Source organism: Macaca fascicularis, chromosome 3 (genome assembly GCF_037993035.2).
Source record: "Macaca fascicularis isolate 582-1 chromosome 3, T2T-MFA8v1.1".
NCBI classification, from domain to species: domain Eukaryota; kingdom Metazoa; phylum Chordata; class Mammalia; order Primates; family Cercopithecidae; genus Macaca; species Macaca fascicularis.
The window spans coordinates 25,735,131-25,754,289 of NC_088377.1; the positions used below are offsets into that span (position 1 = coordinate 25,735,131).

Here is a 19,159-nt window from a genome sequence, read left to right on the forward strand (position 1 = left end):
CAGTCAACATAAGCATAAAATGCATGTTGTATGAATCTTAGAAAATTTAACTTAAAATCATGTTTCATTTTTAACATATTTTACAGTAGACGCCAATACTCCAAGGTACGTATGGAAACAAATTTTGAAGAAATTATTTTCAGTGGCATTTGAAATCATCTTTTACTGAAGGCAAAAAGGCAGTGCCCATAGTGCCACTCTATGACTCTGCAACTAGTGAATATTGTTTCCCTCCAACCGCTATCAAAAATCTGTGTGCAGTTTTTAGCTCTCCAAACTTCCTTACTAGATAGCGCTAATTAAACTTGAAGAAAACGATTCCCTCTTCCTCAAGTTCACCGTGGCCATTCTTTGTTAAACGTTATGGCTAAATAAGTCAAATTATTTGATTAATTTATTCTGAGGTGTGATTTTTCTAATAATACTACCTAACATATGACTGACGGGCTTAGCCTGAAGTTACTAATATCAGACAAAATGAGAAGCTTCTCAGCAAAACAGGGGAAATAATATCTCATTTCTGAAAAGTTTACTAGTCCCATTTCACACCTAAAAATCACAAGATGAAAACCATGAGAATATTTTGACGATCCATGCTTAGATTTTACAATACAATTTAAAAAAATCACAATGATGACTATCAGGAATGGAAGGAAGATTAGCTCTTATTATCACAATTACTAAATACACATTCTCTCCTGATAGGTTTATAAATTCAGTGCAATTCAATTTAACTTGAAAAAACCTAGTATGATATGATAATAAACAAGGTACTTACACTTCTATATTTCACAATGTATTCCAAAATAGGGGCCCCTCCATCGTCCTGTTTGGTGATGCTGAGTTTAAAGCTCTTTCCACTGCTTGGCTGTCCATGTATGGATGGAGGACTTGGTTCACCTAGATATGCAATACAACATTTCTTCATTTGCACACATTTCAGATACCTAGAGAAACTATATTTTAATAAAAAGAACAGTAATGTAATCAAAATATATGGTGTTATCCTGGATTTATCATTTGATATTGCCCTTTTGTGTTATAATTTCTGATCCTCATTTTCCCCATCCAAGAAGGAGCAACATTATAAATCTAGAAGTGTCATGCCAAAACTGTGGCCTCAGGACCAAATATATTATTTTCACTGATATGCAAATACTCTGAGAAAAGTACAGCATTGCACAAATGTAAAACTTTATTTCTCTTATTATTAATAGTATTAAATCATGTTTATTTTCTTAATGTAAATTTAGCTTATAAGTGTTTTGTAAGCATTTATTAATAAGAATACATTAACACATCAATCTGTATGGAATATATACCTACCAGGAAAGATACTGACTTGCAATTAGTTAATCCGCTTTAATAAGCATTTTCCTTCCTGGGTGCAAATTTGAATAAAATTTGCAGTATCCAATTTTACAGACCTGTGTTTCAATATTTCATTTTCTTCTAGGTTCATTCATATACTTGCCTTGGATGTTCTTCTTCAACATAGAGATAGCCATATAACAATGATGCTTATATTGTTTTGAATAGAACAGGGATCTACCAAAGTGCAATAATTTTCTATGTGAAGGGCCAAGAAAAACAAAGACCATGGGCCGAAAAGGATTTCATATCTCTAAACCAGAATGACCTGTTATTTCTTCTCAGCAGGATATTGTCATTTCTTTTTTCTTTTCTTATTTTCTTTATTCTTTTTCTGAGGCAGGGTCTCACTCTGTCGCCCAGGCTGAAGTTCCATAGTGTGATCACGGCTCATTTCAGCCTTGACCTCCCCAGACTTGGGTGATCTTCTCACCTCTCACCTCAGCCTCCCAAGTAGCTGGGACTACAAGTGTATACCACCACACCCAGCTGATTTATTATTATTATTATTATTTTTTTTTGTAGAGACAGGGTTTTACTGTGTTGCCCAGGCTGGTCTTGAGCTTCTTGGTTCAAGTGATCTGCCTGCCTCAGCCTTCCAAAATGCTGGGATTACAGGTGTAAGCCACCCTATCGGGCAGGTTATCATAACCACTAGCATTGGGCATGGAGAAAAGAAACTTACCAGACAGATTTTATGATTACCAACAGAGAGACATTCTGTAAGATAATATATTGCGGCCATTTTGACTGTCTTTATATGTGTGTGTGTATATATACATATTTACTCACACATATACATACACACACACACATACATATATATGTCAGGCAGTGTTATGCATAGATTTTTATAACAGTGGTTCGGTCGTATTTATTTTGTTTTCTAACATTTAAAGTAATTTATTTAACATAAAGGAAATGTTAAGTCTTTTAAAATTTAATCTTCACTTTATGTAAACTCAATTAACTTACAATTCCTCAAAACATGATAGTTATCAGAACAAGTCTTCTGCAGTCACTGTTGTAATGAATTAACATAATGATTCCTTTTTTGACACTTAAAGCCCATATAATTTGTCGAACAAGGTCAATAGTCAGGCCTCCACAAAAGAACAAAATATTGAACATGTTACATAGACGTTTTTTTTTCTCTCTCCCAGAATATAGTCAAAGACTACAATCCAATTAATCACTTTTGCAATGAGGACAATTTCCCGGGAACAATTTTTACTGGGTGTATTCTAGTGCACTCTTTTTTTTGCCTCGCTCTAAAGCAAAGTTATTTTTATATTAATAAATCTGAGATGTCACTGTCTTCAAAAACCACTTCACCAAAGACACAATTCATGTCCCAAAAGTGTTGAAACATCTCCCTACATTCTAAAATCTATTACATTTGCAAGAAAAGAAAATGACAAAAGAGAATAAAAAATAGAGATGATTACTTACGGACTGGTAATGTTTGGAAGATTTCTATTTTACTGTAGTCTCCTTGTCCCTTTCCATTTACAGCTGCAACCCTGATTTCATAAGTTGTATTTGGTTCCAGGTTGCTCAAAACAACCATTGCTAGAAGAAGAAGAAGAAGAAGAAGAAGAAGAAAAATATATATATATTTATAATTTGACAAATTTTAATAAGAAAAATGAATCAAACTATTACAATTCTGAGTGAATAATTTCACTGAAATCTTTCCATGAAATACCTAAAAAATAGATAAGTCATATAAGAAGAAAATGATTTGTGAATAGTTCTCTTTTTCACCTCTATTTTAGCTTTCCAACTCATGCACTTTCAAAGAAAATTACCCATTTCATTTGTGATACATTCACAAAGTAGAAAGTTAAATCTTTTTAATATTCAAAAACCAAGAATGATGTTAATGATGTTAAAATACGTACATTCTGTATGTGTCTCAGGTAGAAGTACTCTGCAGATTATTTCTATAGTATTTAATAGAATCATGGCATTTAACATGTAGATTGGCTTCCAATGTGAGGTGATTTAGTCATGTCAAACAAGTGTGACAAAGTTGAAACTACAGCAAAAATAGTTCTACAATTTCAAATGAAATCGAATTGTTTTAATTCTAGCTTGAAGCATACTCATAACTTGTATTTTCACTCTGAGTTTCTTCTCATTTACAACTCTATCAGACCTGGATTGAATAAGACACTAAGGAAGAAGAATATGAAAAGGCGTAGGGAAATAAAGGTTACTGGAAATATCTGGGTCATGTCAACCCTTGTCATTTGACCCTTGATAATTTTGGATGCGATTACCGATTTCAAAATATTATATCTTCATAAATTCACCTGATGGAGCTACCAGAATTTTATTGTTGCCACTTCTTTAACTGTTTTTGCTAAAGGAAGTGGAAACTTAGCGAGGGGATATAGCAATGTCTCGATGAAAATCAAAAGGAAGGTATGTTTGGTTTCCACAGTAACTCCAAGCCACATGATCAATTAATATTAGGAGATATAAAAGATTAAATCATAGGTAATTAGGATCTTTGCAGAACTATAGTTTTACAGAAACCATGACCAGAAATGATATACATGCAATAATATTGTAATATAATTGATTAATATGTTATTTCCAATAATTATATTATAATTTACTAGATAACATATTCTTTGTATTATATGAGGATACTTAATGAATTTGTTGTGATACTTCCTTTTGTTCTATTGTTTTCCTCAATATTTATAATCATGGTATTTATTTAGCATTTCGTTTGTTTTCTATAGAGATGGGGTCTCACTGTGTTACTCAGGCTGGTGTTGAACTCCTGGGCTCAAGCAAACTGCCCACCTCAGCCTCCCAAAGTCTGGGATTTCAGGAGTGGGCCACTATGTCTGGCCTAGCATTTTGTATCGTAATCATTTAATCTATATTGAATTACTTATCACATTCTAGAAAAGAAAATAATACATTGTTGAATGCACTGTGTCCAAAATTAAAAGTAAAAAAACATATAAAAATTACTTAATACCAGATAAATATTAATGGCTATAACACACATATCAATCAGATATTACTTAATCCTGTACAGATGTTCTAAAATCAACAAAAACATAAATTTCCAATTGGCAAAATTTAGTTTTGTATTTCTCAATTTCTCAACCTTTTTTTTTTTTTTTTTTTTTTGAGGCAGAGTCTCGCTCTGTCGCCCGGGCTGGAGTGCAGTGGCGCGATCTCGGCTCACTGCAAGCTCCGCCTCCCGGGTTCCCGCCATTCTCCTGCCTCAGCCTCCCGAGTAGCTGGGACTACAGGCGCCGCCACCACGCCTGGCTAATTTTTTTGTATTTTTAGTGGAGACGGGGTTTCATTGTGTTAGCCGGGATGGTCTCGATCTCCTGACCTCGTGATCCGCCCGCCTCGGCCTCCCAAAGTGCTGGGATTACAGGCTTGAGCCACCGCGCCCGGCCAATTTCTCAACCTTATAAGAAACTGAACTTGCTTTTTGGAGTGTACCACCTTGTTGAAGCCTCAGATTATAATACATTATTTCAGATTTAAGAGAGGCCAATGGGGAATAGATTGATCGGCATAGAAATCCAACCGATTAGAAGCTGCAAGGATACATGGGGACGCCAAGGCTTGAATGCAATGATTTCTCACAGGGTAATGGCCTGCAAGCTTTTCAGGAAACCCAAACCCACTTGATAGTTGGTAGTTAATGAGTATATAATTTAAGCCCCAGAAAAGTGTATAGTTACACTGAAGAGAAGCTGAGTGCATAGATAGAGCTGTTTATATAGATTAGGGAATGAGAAGAGGAAATTTAACAAAGGTTGCTAAAATGCTAATAAACTGGAATTTTACTGTCTTTAAGATGAAAAGCCTCTGCTGAAAGTCAGCATAACATAAATTTGTTTTGATACTTCCTTTTGTTCCATTCTTTTCCTCAATGTTTACAATCAAGGCATTTATTTAGCATTTTACTTGTTTTTAATAGAGATGGGGTCTCACTATGTTGCTCAGGCTGGTGTTGAACTCCTTTAACAAGAGTTTAAAAATCACAATATTTTATTAATTTAATCAGATAATAAATGTTTTCAAAAACAAAAGCAAAGGTGAACTAGGCTCGTACGTCCCCGTGCTATCCAGTCATGCTTCATTAGGGTAAAGAGCGCAAGAGAACACAGACTGTGCCGTAACATCACATTGACTGTCCAAAGGCCTAACACGTTTTGGAATAAGTCTTGAAGAATAAATGCCCTTTAATAAAACAGCCAACTTTGATATATGATATGCCTTTCCATATTTCTGTGATATCCTGGTGCTGCTGCAACACCGTTTTAAGAGCATTCGGTAGTTTGTGACTTGGCTGCGTTGGTGATGGCATCTGGTAATGCTTATATTCAATCATATTTCTTAACACAAGGCAAAAGGAGAAGCAAAAGAATGTAAACATACACTCTCAATTGCAAATAAAATACTACATAAATCGTAAGTGTAGAGATCATTATTCTAGATATGATTTCTTCATCTTTGTGGGTTAAAAATTGGTAACAACAGAGCTACCAAAGTACCAGGGCAAATCTAATGTGAGAAAAGTTGAGGTTATTACTTAGGTTAAACAATAAAGACCATTCTCACCCCACATACCCCAGCAACAAAAAATCAAGTGCAGATCACACTTGAATTAACTGAGTATTTCAGGCAAAAGCTCTTTCTGGCTTGCATTGTCAGCAATCCCCTTCCTTTAACATTTCACAGGTGCTATGAGGAGCTCTGTGTGCCCCGCTACCTCTGCCAAGGTAAGTATTTCCTTAGTTACATTGTATCAACTCAAAATGGAATTTCCCTGTTTCCTCACATGTTTCTGTTCTCAGAGTCAAGGCTTACCCATGTACTGACTGAGTTTCACATCACTTGGCAGAGGAAAGGAGCAAAGAGGTCACACTGATGGCTAAACTGTTATTACAGTCCTGGGCTAAAACATGCAAACCGAAACTGGCCAAAGAGAGGTTTTACAGATATCCTTTAAAATTATAGGGAAGAGGCATAACATAAACCTATTGATGCAAGTTTTACAAAGTTTATATACATGAAGTCAGTTTGTTTTTGAATTCTGAATGCAGATTTTGATATAATAACCCTTATTATGAGGCTTATTAACACTGTGTGAACATGAAGATTATTGTGTGAAATAGAAAAACTCCACACATTAAGACTACATTAAAGTGAGAGGGAAAAGATTTGGAGGAGGCAAAGCCTGGATCTGTAATTTGACTTGCCTTTCTTAAATGAGAGGATATATACATCAAATCATCTGTAATTTACCAGCATTTTACCAAACATAGGGTTTCTGAACACCCAAGGTAGGGACTGAAAGCAAACTACCACTTGGAAAATGAAAGGCTGTGTACTCAATAATAGAGTTGTACTTCAAATTATGAAGCTAATGTAAGACTTTCTTTGCCTAAATCTGCATACACAAATAGAACAACAGAACCTTAAACTGTAGTGTGGGATGGGCTCTTGCCTTATAATTTATTGGAAATTCAAACTCCAGAATCAGGAGAAAGCAGATCTAGATTACAAACGAGTAAAAGCTTTTAAGGACAAATGTATAAATTAAGGTACTTTAAAGCTATATTTACAGCATGATTTACAAATCTTAACACAGTTCTTCTGAAAATTATAAACAATCACGAATTTTTCTTTGGCATGGCAACAGAAATGAGTTCTCTATAGAATCTGGTTTCCTGCACTAATTTAATATTTCTACATCATTTATATACAATTGAATTTGAAAAATAACATGTTATCACCTGTCTATAAAGGCAAAAAAGATAAAAAAGTCAAGATACATTTTTTAAAAGTTTAACTAAAAAAATGGCAGAAAAAATACAAATCCTTTTACATTTTTTATCAGTTTTGAAATGATCACAGTACAGAGAAAAATTTGAATTTGAAAGTTCATTCTCTTTTTATTAGAGAACCAGGCTTTATTAAAGGGAATTTAAAATAATTTTTAGTTCCTATCCTGTATTATCAATTCCTTCCCATTGGCTGTCAAAAGAAGCAGAGGCTATAGAATATTTACAACCCTTGCATCAATGACATCAACTAAATACATATTCGGTAACTAATAAAACTCAGGTAAATTCTAATACTAAATTTATCCATGTTCTCTTTCCTTTCTCAAACCCTGGCTCTCTCCACGGGGTTTTTGTCCTATTTAGTGTAAGCAAATACAGTCTCCCCAGATGTAGAAGTGCTTTGTCACCTAACCCCAATGGAACTGTTCATATTGTCAAGTACTGTGCAACAATTCAGAGAGCTATGAGAAATTACAAAGCTTAGCAAGGGTAGAACTGATCATTCAAAATAACAGTTGGTGTTAATCTCCTCAGATAGGTCTGAAAACACAGGGAAGTCCCTCAAGTTTCTCAATTAAGACAGCTTTTCCTCCATAAACAATTAAAAGAAGTCAGAGCAGGTCTATTTTTGAGAGAATTATCTGACTTACTTCTGCAGGAGTTAGCAACTGGCAAAATAAAAGTAAATTTTTACTGTTTCTATACACATGCAGAACATTTTAATACTTTGACGCCAGCTGCACATATAAAAATGACTTCAGAGATAATTCCATTATTAATGAAATTGTCTTTAAGTTTCCTAAAGAAGCTTAGGTATGTAATCATCTCAGTTCAATTATATTTTCATTTACTTCTGAAATTTACATTTGCATTTTTGCACAAATTATGTTGTGTTTGAAGTTATCATTACTTGCATAATAATAATATAATCTTAGTTTTTTTAAAAGTAATTTAAATATTTTATGAATCATACTATAACATGCATGCATATATATTTTGGTATAAATAACTTTTATGGATAGATTATTGGTAAAAAAATTTATATGGATATATATTTTGATGAACAGTGGAAAGAAAAATTAATCTAATAATGATGCATCATTTGTCTAGGACGTTTATCAAAACAATATGTTGATGGCATTATTTTAAGATCACAGTTCAGCACATCCACATTTTTATTATATATTTATTGTACTGCCTGTGTTATTTTCCATCATGAGTATAAGTTATACATAAAAATAAACAATTTAACAATTGGAGTTTAACTGCTGTGAGATTTTATACAGAAAGTACATATTACCCTTAAAATCAGATGGCTTCCTATTTAAATTGAAAAACTTTCCCTTATATAAAAACATTAATTTAAAAACATAACAGTTTCATTGAACAAAATATACGTTTCATAAACAATTTATACTATTTTCATTTCAAATATAATACTTCTTAGTATATGTACAATTATTTATTCAAGAAAAATTCAATTGATGTTTTTTCAAGGTCCATTGAGTATGTAAAATATCATAAATGTCTAATTACTAAACATTTCTTTCTATAGTCTAAATGCATAGGTTTTTATAAAATATTCATAAAATATCTTGATGATGGCAGATAACCAGAAAATTGTTTTTCACTCACAAAATTGCTAACTTCCCAAAATGTTCACATTGCCGAATTCTTTTTCTGCCACAAACTTTTTAATTTTTTTTTTTTAGCAGGTGAACTGGGATGAGTTAAGGTTTTGTAATTAAATGCCCCTCTCTCTTTGGTGCTGACAGAAACTCTAACTTCCATTTTAGCTATTTAACCTCCTAAAAACATCTCTATATAATTTTTCTCAGTTATTGATCATGCCCTCATTGTTATATTTGGCTATCATACTGTGAGAATCTTTTTATTATAAGGATCTTGTGAGGACACATATCACATACCATAAATTCTGTCCTCAGCCCTCATCTAACCTACACATTTTAAATGTAAAATAATAATTCAGTAGTTAGTTCTTGAATTTACATTTTAAAAAATTATACCAAATGAAACACCACTTTTAAAGAAATTGACCCAATGAAGGCACTTGTTAAATCTATAGTAGTTACCTTTTATTACAAATGTACTCTACTCTTGTTGCTGAACATGGAAAACAAATTTTACTTGTCCAAGTTAAAATTTACTTTAGGGAAAAATCTATTATTCAAGTCCTATCTGATCCTGTGTCATTTAATACCGGAACTAACAGAGTTTGGTTACATTCTCCATTTCCTAGACCAGCAAAGGAAAGCTCAGAAAGATAAACTAGCCACTAAGCATTAGAGTTTGGATTTGAACGTGACTCTATCTTAAGCTAAAGCTTTGCATAACCCATAGCTTTATATTGACCTATTAATATAAAACTAGAGTACAGAGAGCACTTTGTAGTAAATGAAAATCCTCATAAACATGAATTATAAGAAAATTATCTCCCAATAAAACATTAAATACAAAGAAAAATAAAAATGATAAATAAGAAAAATGATAATACTGTATATACTTTTCTCCCAGCTTTATTGAGAGATAATTTATCGATAAAAATTGTATATATTTAAGGGGTTTAACTTGATGTTTTGATACATGCATACATTCTGAAATAATCACCACAAATTCAAGCTAATTAAACATATCTGTCAATTCTCATATTTACCAGTTTTTTAATATGTTTGTATGTGTACAACTTAATATGTAGCCTCTTAGTACATTTCAATGTGTATTGTTAACTATAGTTACATTTCTTGTTAACTTAGCACATATCCTTATGTATCATTAATATGGCATTGTTAATTATAGTCACAATGTGGTACATTATATCTTTAGAATGCATTCATCTTGAGTAACTGAAATTTTGTATCCCTTGACCAACTTTTCTTCATTTCCCTTATCTCTCACTTCTGGCAAACACCATTTTACTCACTGCTTCTATGAGTATGATTCTTTTAAATTCCACATATGAGTGAGATCATGTGGTAATTCTTATTTAAAGGCTGAATAATATGTCTATATACATATGTGTATATATAAATAATGTATATAAATGTATACACATGTATAAATAATATATAACAATGTTGTATATTCTAATATATGAACAATATTATATATATTCTATATATAAACAATATTCTATATACATATGTACACACATCAGAATATTATATGTGTGTATATATAATATATATTATAAATATGGCGTGTGTGTGTATATATATACACACATATACATATATATACATACACACACACGCCATATTTTCTTTAACCATTCATTCACAGATAGACATTAAGGTTGTTTCCATATCTTGGCTCTTGTGACTAATGCTACAAAGAACATAGACGTACACATTTCACTTGAGAATATATACTCAGAAATGGGATTGCTGAATTACGAAATTTCATACTATTTTCCATAACAGTGTACAAGTGCTCCCTTTTCCCTACATGCTTGCCAACACTTAACTTTTCTCTCTTTGTAAAAAAAGCCATGCCAACAGGTGTGAGTTGATATCTCAATGTGGTTTGATTTCATTTCTCTGATGATTAGTGATATTGAGCACCCCTTCATATACCTATTGGCCGTGTGTATGTCTCCTTTTGGGAAAGAGCTATTCTGATCATTTGCTTATCTTTTAATTGGGTTATTTGTTTTTTCGCTAGTGAGTTGTATGAATTTTTCATACTTTTGCAGAGATTCACCCCTTATCAGGTATATGGCTGACAAATACGATCTCCTATTTTATAGGTTTCCTTTCACTCTGTTGGTTGTTTCCTTTTATGTGCGGGAGCTTTTCATCTTGATGCAATCCCACTTGTTTATTTTTGCTTTTGTTGCCTATGCTTTGGGTGTCATATGTAAAATAATCATTGTGCAGACCAACAGCAAGAAACTTTTTCCCTATATTTCTGTCTTAGTTCATTCTGGCTGCTAAAACAGAATACCATAGACTAGGAGGCTTATAAACAACATAATTTTATTTGTTGCAGTTCTGGAAGTTGGGAAGTTCAAGGTCAAGGAGCTGGCAGGTTCAGTGCCTGGTGAGGGCCTGCTTCCTGTTTTATACATATCTCACTTGGTCCTCACATTGCAGAAGGGGCAAAGCAGCTCTCTGGGGTCTACCTAATAAAGGCACCATTCCAAGGCTAAGAAGACTCCACTCCCATTGCTTTGAGTAGCCCTATCCCCAAGTATGCTCAGTGCCTGAGTCTCACTCCTGCAGCAGTTCTCTGCCTGGGCCCAGCGGCTCTCCAGCGCTAGGGACTTGAGCCTGCAGCTCTGCTAAGAGGCCCTTCCCCTGAAATCCACGTGGAGGCAGCCATGCTCCCAGGGCCTGGGCACATTGTGCCCTGGTGGAGATGGTTCCACAGGAACATGACCAAAAGTTGCTGCCTATGCTCTCTGAAGGGGCACCCACCACGTTCTACACGAGTCCAGGCCCCAATGGGGCCACACCTGAGACAATGAGAGGCAGTGCTGGCGTAACAGGAGCAGAGTCCACGAAGTGAGATGGCACTAGAAGATCCTGCAGGCACCTTCAAACCTTCCTTTGAAACTTCCTGTCCCCTAGGCACTTGAACCCTGATCCTGTGATGGGAGTGGCAGCTCTGATTATCTTTGTATCTGCTTCATGGACATTCCTCCCTTGTCTGGAAAAATAACTCCTAGCTTCGACTGAGATGGCTGATCCATGCTAATCAATCTCTATATCAAATGTCCTCCTGGCCAAATCCTTAATGTTCTTTCCAAGTTTTTCTCATTTGTTACAGAATGGATAGGGTAAAAATTTTCCAAACCTTTAAGTTCTGCATCCCTTTTGATTAATAATTCTATCTTTAAATCATTTATTTCTCTAGCCCTTTAATATAAGCAGTCAGGAAAAGTCAGACTGCTTCTTCAACATTTTGTTTAGAAATTTCCAGGTAAATATCTGATTCCATCACACAAGAGTTCTAACTTACAAAAAACACTAGGATACTAACATAGTGCAGTCGAGTTCTTCGCCACTTTTTTTTTTTTTTTCTTGAGGAGTCTTCCTCTGTCCCCCAGGCTGGAGTGCAGTGGCATGATCTGGGTTGCCTGCAACCTCTGCCTCTTGGGTTCAAGCAATTATCCTGCCTCAGACTCCTGAGTAGCTGGGATTACAGGTGCATGCCACCATGCCCAGTTAATTTTTGTATTTTTAGTAGAAACGAGGTTTCACCATATTGGGCAGGCTGGTCTCGAACTCCTGACCTCATGATCCACCCGCCTCAGCCTCCCAAAGTGCTGGGATTACAAGCGTGTGCCACCACGTCAGGCCTCTTTGCCATTTTTTTTAAACAATCATGCCCTTTCCTCCATTGTCAATCAGACGTCACAATTTTTGTCTGAGACCTCATCAGAATGTCCTTTACTGTTTATATTTGTATCAACAGAATTCTGTTCAGGATTACTTAAGTATTCACAAAGAATATTGAGACTTTCTATGTAGCTCTCTTTTTTCCTCTGTGGGCCCTCGTAAGAATTTCCCTTAATAGTCTGTTTGAGGCAATGCCAACACTTTCTAGCATGTACTGCAAAACTCTTACAGCTTCTACCCATTATCCAATTCTAAACACTCTTCTACATTTTCAGGTATTTGTTAGAGCAGCACCTCTACTTTCTGGTGCCCATTTTTGGCTTATTACATTTAGATAATTATAAGAGAATATCTTAGACTAAGTGGCTTATAAACAACAGAAATTTCTCACAGTTCCAGAGCCTGAGAAGTCCATGTTTAGGTGAAAGCAGATTGGATATCTGATGAGGGCCTGGTTTTTGGCTTATAGACATCTTCTCATTCCACTCTCACATAGGTGGAGAAGTGAGGCCACTCCCTGGAATCTATCTTTTAGAAGGGCACCAATCCTACTCATGAGCATTTTGCCCTTAGGATTTAATACCTCTCAAAGCCCCACCTCCAATACCACTACATTGAGGACCAGGTTTCAACATATAAATTTTGAGGGTACACAAACAGTCATTCTACAGAAATTTTTTTCTAGTAGATTTATGGGCTCAGGTTTTACCTTTAAGTCTTTAATCTATTTTGAGTTGATTTTTGCATATGATGTAAGATCTTTTTAAAATTTAATTTAAACTATTAGAGGATACAGTGTCTTTCTCAGAATATTTTACTTAATTATGTGTTTCTGAGTTCTCATTAGACTAAAAACTGTAAATCCATGCTGATTATCCTCATGAATTGCTAGCACTATAAAATGGATATAATTCAGCATTTTCCTTATAGTTCACAGGAGCACATTATAATCACACTAAAAATACAGAGGAGAGAGATTCAGAATAAAGTCAATCAGATTCTCTGGTTAATTAGAGATTTGATTCTTAGGCCTCTTGTAGGAAAGATGCATGTACCAGCCACTTGTTACTATTGTATGCTCTGGTCAGCATATTCTGTCTATGAAATCAATCCATTTATTTCATATATTCCATTCAGCATTTCCAGTCAAATTTGCTAATACTGAAGAATGAACTGTTCTTGCTATATCATTTATATTCTCTACTATGGAACATACATACCAAATTACACAGAAAGCCCAGAGGCCGTGTTAGAACGTGAACAAGATTTGAGATCAACGCACGAATTGCAACATTAGCCAGGTTTTTTTTTTTTTTTTTTTTAACATTTTTTCTATTATTTTCAAAGAAGTTTTAATATAATATTTGGAAGAAACTCATAATAATATTTAAAATTTGTCTTTGCTAAGTCATTCTTCTCTATAGTTAACACAGATATCTCCATTAACTCTAATAAATCGCTTGTTAGTTTTCAATGAAATTCCAGCCATAAAAACCTACTAATGTTTGAAGATATTTGGAAATATTTATGTTTCTTTCTGTCCTTTGTTGTTGCTTAATAAAAATTTTTCATTTCCAAATTATTTATTCAAATGTCTTAAATGAATTAATATGAGTGGTTTGCCAAGATTTTCACATCACTAAATATTTGTGACAAGAATTATATTCCTAAATAATAATTCAAATATTTTAGGAAAATATTGCATTAGATTTTTCTAATGCTATTTTGAAAGATTACATGTTATTTTGATATATAGCACTTTAAAACATGTTTTCTGGAGAAGTTAAATTATGAGGACAGTAATTCTATGAATAAACATTTCTATGAATAATTTATTTTCTTATGAGCATGTCATAGACCCTAAAGATGCTTATTTGAATGATTCTATTGGATCTCCTCCTAAATTAAAAAGAAAAAGAAATCACTTGAACCTTGAATTTTAGAGCTCAAAAAATGAATATTTCTAAATTAAAGTTTCAGTGAATGCAAATAATTGTAGGTATAAATGTAAAAATAATGAAATCATATTATTCCAATAACTTTTGATTTGGGATATCCTTGCTGTATTGAGTCATCAAACAGGACAAATGAAACAATTTTTTTTTTTCCAATAGGTTCCCTTTTAAAAGGACTCTGAATGGAATAATATGTTAGAATTTGAGGAAGAAACCACGTGATCTTATTTGGCATACAAATTTATAATGGTAGATGTAAAAACAAGTATAATCTTCCCTTGTGAAATTCATTTGTATTTGGTAAAGCTTAATAAAATGCAAAGAAGAATAAATTAGTAGTCCTAATTGCTATCCTTAGGCAAATTTGTGATAATTTCCCTTTGTATCTAGAGAAGGAAAACGTATATTAAGGCTATGAAAATGCAAATAGTGGTACTAACCACCTGCTTAATGAGAAAGACAAGTGCAACCTGTTTCCGTTATATATTTCTTTTTTTATTTATTAAAAAATTTGAATACTTCATATCTGCTACAAAACCACAGAGCAGGTGTTTTCTCCTTAAAGCCCTGGTTTTTTAAAAGCCTGCCAGCATTTAGATGCTTGAGAAAGCTAACACTTATATTTAGCCAGACCTATTTGTATACCAAACATTCCGAAGCTATCTTGAATATGTTTTTTAACCTAGGATCACAAAGTTTAGTATTAATGAGATTAATGCTGAAACCGACAAATGTAGGAAAGTTATTTAAAATAGTTTTAAAGTCTAATACACATTATTTTGAACACAGTCATATATGAGTTGCATGACATGGGTTCATATTTATGAGCTGTACCCATACATAAGTTAGGGATGTTAACACCTTAAAATTATATGTCAAGCTCACCACAAACAGTAATAAAAGCAAATGGAGAAAATAGCTGCTGGAATGTGGGATTCAAATATATTGACTGAGTTTTTCTAAACAGATCAGTTGGCAGGATAAAACAAAATTCCAGTGGGTATACACAAACATACACATTCCATACATACAATTTAATATGAACTAGAGAAGAATTTTTTTGTTATTATATTCTCACTTCCTTGAACAGTGCCTTGGCATACTGTAGGCTTTAGTTGTTTAATGCATGAAAAAATTAACATCGCCCTATAGTTCTGTAATTAGTATAGAAAAAGTATGATTTCTCTGTGTGTGTCTATATATATTTAGAAAAGGGTAGGTAGTCAAATTTCTACAAAGTTAGATCAATTAATTTCCACAATATGTAACTAGAAATCCTAGGCATGGTAAATCATAACTTACCTCATCATACTGTTTAAAAATTCAAAAAGAACATTCATAGGATGCTGAATTATTATCATTGTAGACCTCTGTGTTTTAAGACTAAAAACACCATAACGAGAGAAAGAAACAAACAAAAACAAACAGACCCTAACTATAAACATCACCTTATATTCTAAGGACTAATTCAAGAATAATACAGGAGAAAACCAAATTTTAATATTTTGAGATCTAGTAAAGATAAGAGTTTCAAAAATAGCACAAAATCATTTGTTTAATCCAGAAAAAGAAGGAAAATGTATATAGAGTGATACAATGCACTAAGGATTCTTCATCTTTACTTAACATATGGCAGAAGGTAACTTACTATTAGAATCCCAGAATTTTGCTTCATGTGGTAAAGGAGAATTTGAGAAAGGTTCTTCCCTACTCAAAATGACCTCTTTTGATAATGTCAGTACTTGAAAATGACCTCTCTTATACTCCTTTCTAGAATTACTTACGAGACTTTCAATAACATTCCAAAACATTAAGAATAAAATGCAAAGTCTTCTCCATAGTCTGTAAGACCCCATGGGACATTGGCTTGGCTATTTGTCTATTCTTACTTCATTTAATTCCTCTCTCTGATCATGTCATTCCAGGCAGGACATCCTTCATACTGACCTCTGCCAAGGCTAGGTTTCCCTAGATATTTATGTGATCATGCCCTCACTTCATTCGGGGCTCTGCTTAAGCATCACCTCCTCACAGACTCCTGCTGACTCCTCTTTACAAAATTAGTCCCCACTCCTACCACCATTTACACAGCATCTTGCTCTGCTTCATTTTTCTTCATACTTTATATCATTAACTGTTTCAAAATTAGAAATTTGGATATATTAAACATTATATATTAATGTATATAAATTGATATTTTTATCTATCGATGCATCTATAAATATATCTACCCCCCGAATATAAATTCCATGAAGACAAACAATGTATTACTTTCTTCAGTATGGAATCTCTAGCAATTCAAAATTCTAAAATCTCCCTAAGCATAGTAGGTGCTTTTCAATTTTTATTAAATTAAATGAATGGGCATATATCATTTCAATTAAGATGACCAAGTAGGAAGTCATTTGTGTTAGACTATGCATGTATATGTGTATACATATTATATATGTGTACGTACATATATATATATGTGTGTGTGTGTGCTCAGTTCACATCTATAAATTAGAGGAGATAAGTAACTTCCTGAAAATGACATAACGTAAGAGATAAAGTCACTAATAAACTACATCCTAAAATGAAAGAAAAGGAGCATTCTTTAAAGTTATTCAGAATCTGAGCATCACGAAATAGAGTAGGCAGGACAAATATTTGCAGAATTAAGTGAGAATCATTTGTCAAGAAAGAGAGTTGAAGATAAAGAATGTAGTATGAGTGGCCCAACCAATAGATGGGGAGAAAAGACAACGCTATCATGGGCCTTGAAACTTAAACCTACATTTTCTGCTTTGTGTTTCTGTGTCACAACAAACTGTGGAGATGAAGACGTCTGGTGAGGTTTCCAAGTTGAAACAGCTTCATGAAGCACATTATTTTCTCTGTGATGTGAAATCGATCTTATTTTCCATTGACATGCCCAGGTTACCAGAACGGCACAGGCTTGTCCTGTCACCAAGGCTGACTCCCTTTTGTCTTTAATGGTAGATAACCCAGTAGAAGTAGCACATGTTACACAGTGGTTAAATGCTGCTTTCAATTTAAAGGGTGGGAGAAAGAAGTAGTAACAATTAAGATTGTGCTTTGGAGGAAGAGAAACTACTATTTCAGTTTTACTAAAATGTCTACTTATGTCTGCACTTAGAATAAAAGAAAATGTTGCAATATAATTTTTTTAAAATCTTGGTAAGTGGAATGAAGGTTTACTCATGTTCATTAAGAATTAGTATTGAAGAACAGCTAACTACATAACATTACTTCCCAGAAAAGCTTGTGGATTCTCTTTCTGCAAATTCCAAAGAAAGAATAAAACAATCAGTGTACTTAGATGGTTTAATTTGATTTGACCTGGACATGGTGATAATTTATAGATGTTTGAAAATAGTAACTATTTAATTTTATTTGAGTGTAAGCCAACTTAGTAATTATATAATCCATTCATTCATCTCAAATGATATGGAAGACTCAAAGAGCCACATGAACCGTAAACAGACCCTCCAATGTGCAGTCAAGACAGAGAGGCGTGACTGATGTCATCTGCTTAGCAAGTGAACAGCTGGCAAAATCCCTATATGAGCAATAGTTACTACAGGGTACCAAAGGAAGAGAAAACTATTTCCACTAAAAATGCATCTCATGAATTCTCATATAGATGCTTGGAATATATTGGACCTTGCAGGATACACACACACACACACACACACACACACACACACACACACCCCTACTTCTTTCTCCCACCCTTTAAATTAAAAGCAGCATTTAACCACCATGTAACATGTGCAACTTCTACTGGGTTATCTAACATTAAAGACAAAAGGGAATCCCCTTTGGTGACAGGATATATATATATATATATATCTCCTGTGTGTGTGTGTGTGTGTGTGTGTGTGTGTATATATATATGATGGGGAGGAAGAATAACACAAATTCAGGTATGATTGTAAGAAAGTAAAATGCATGTCGGACATAATAACTGGACAGGCATGAAAGTGCCAAGTATTTATGTAGAGAAAAGATATGAGATAAGGCAGAAAAGAAAGGCTAAGGCAGGGCACAGTGGCTTATGCCTATAATCCTGGTGATTTGGGAGGCTGAGGCAAGAGGACCACTTGAGGCCAGGAATCTGAGACCAGCCCAAGCAACACAGCAAGACCTCTTCTCTAAGAAAAAAATTTTAAATTAGCCAGGTGTAGTCCCAGCTACTCAGGAGGCAGAGGTGGGAGGATCGCTTGAGCCCAGGTTTTGGAGGCTTCAGTGAGCTATGATTGTGCCACTGTACCCCAGCCTAGATGACAGAGTGAGACCCTGTCTCCTAATTTATAAAAAAGGCTAAGATATTAAGACACATGAGGCAAACACACACACACACACGCATGCATATATTAAAATAGTATATATATATATACACGCACGCATATAAACATATACATATATAATAGTATATATACAAAGTACTGTCAATCATTTATTCAGATTATTTGAATTTTAATTTATATTATTTGATTAGATACATTGAAAAGATTTTTCTGGTGTATCTTTGTGTACCCAAATGATTGATCTTTTAAATACTCTGGAATGTGTGCATCCTTAAATAACACTGTTACATGCAATGGAGGTTTTGCAAAAAGGCAAATCA

The 19,159-nt window shown here is 33.9% G+C and overlaps 1 protein-coding gene across 4 annotated transcripts in view; it reads right to left on the reverse strand.

The window, feature by feature from the left end:
- NCAM2 (neural cell adhesion molecule 2) overlaps positions 1–19,159 on the reverse strand; it is a 570,634-nt gene that overhangs the window by 67,874 nt on the left and 483,601 nt on the right. For all 4 annotated transcript variants that reach the window (XM_005548903.5, XM_065541469.2, XM_065541470.2 and 1 more), the window contains exons 13-14: positions 2,824–2,943; positions 779–900 (exon numbers count right to left, since the gene is read on the reverse strand). In XM_005548903.5, coding sequence (XP_005548960.1) covers positions 779–900; positions 2,824–2,943 — 242 coding nt within the window. The remainder of the gene's footprint in view (positions 1–778; positions 901–2,823; positions 2,944–19,159) is intronic.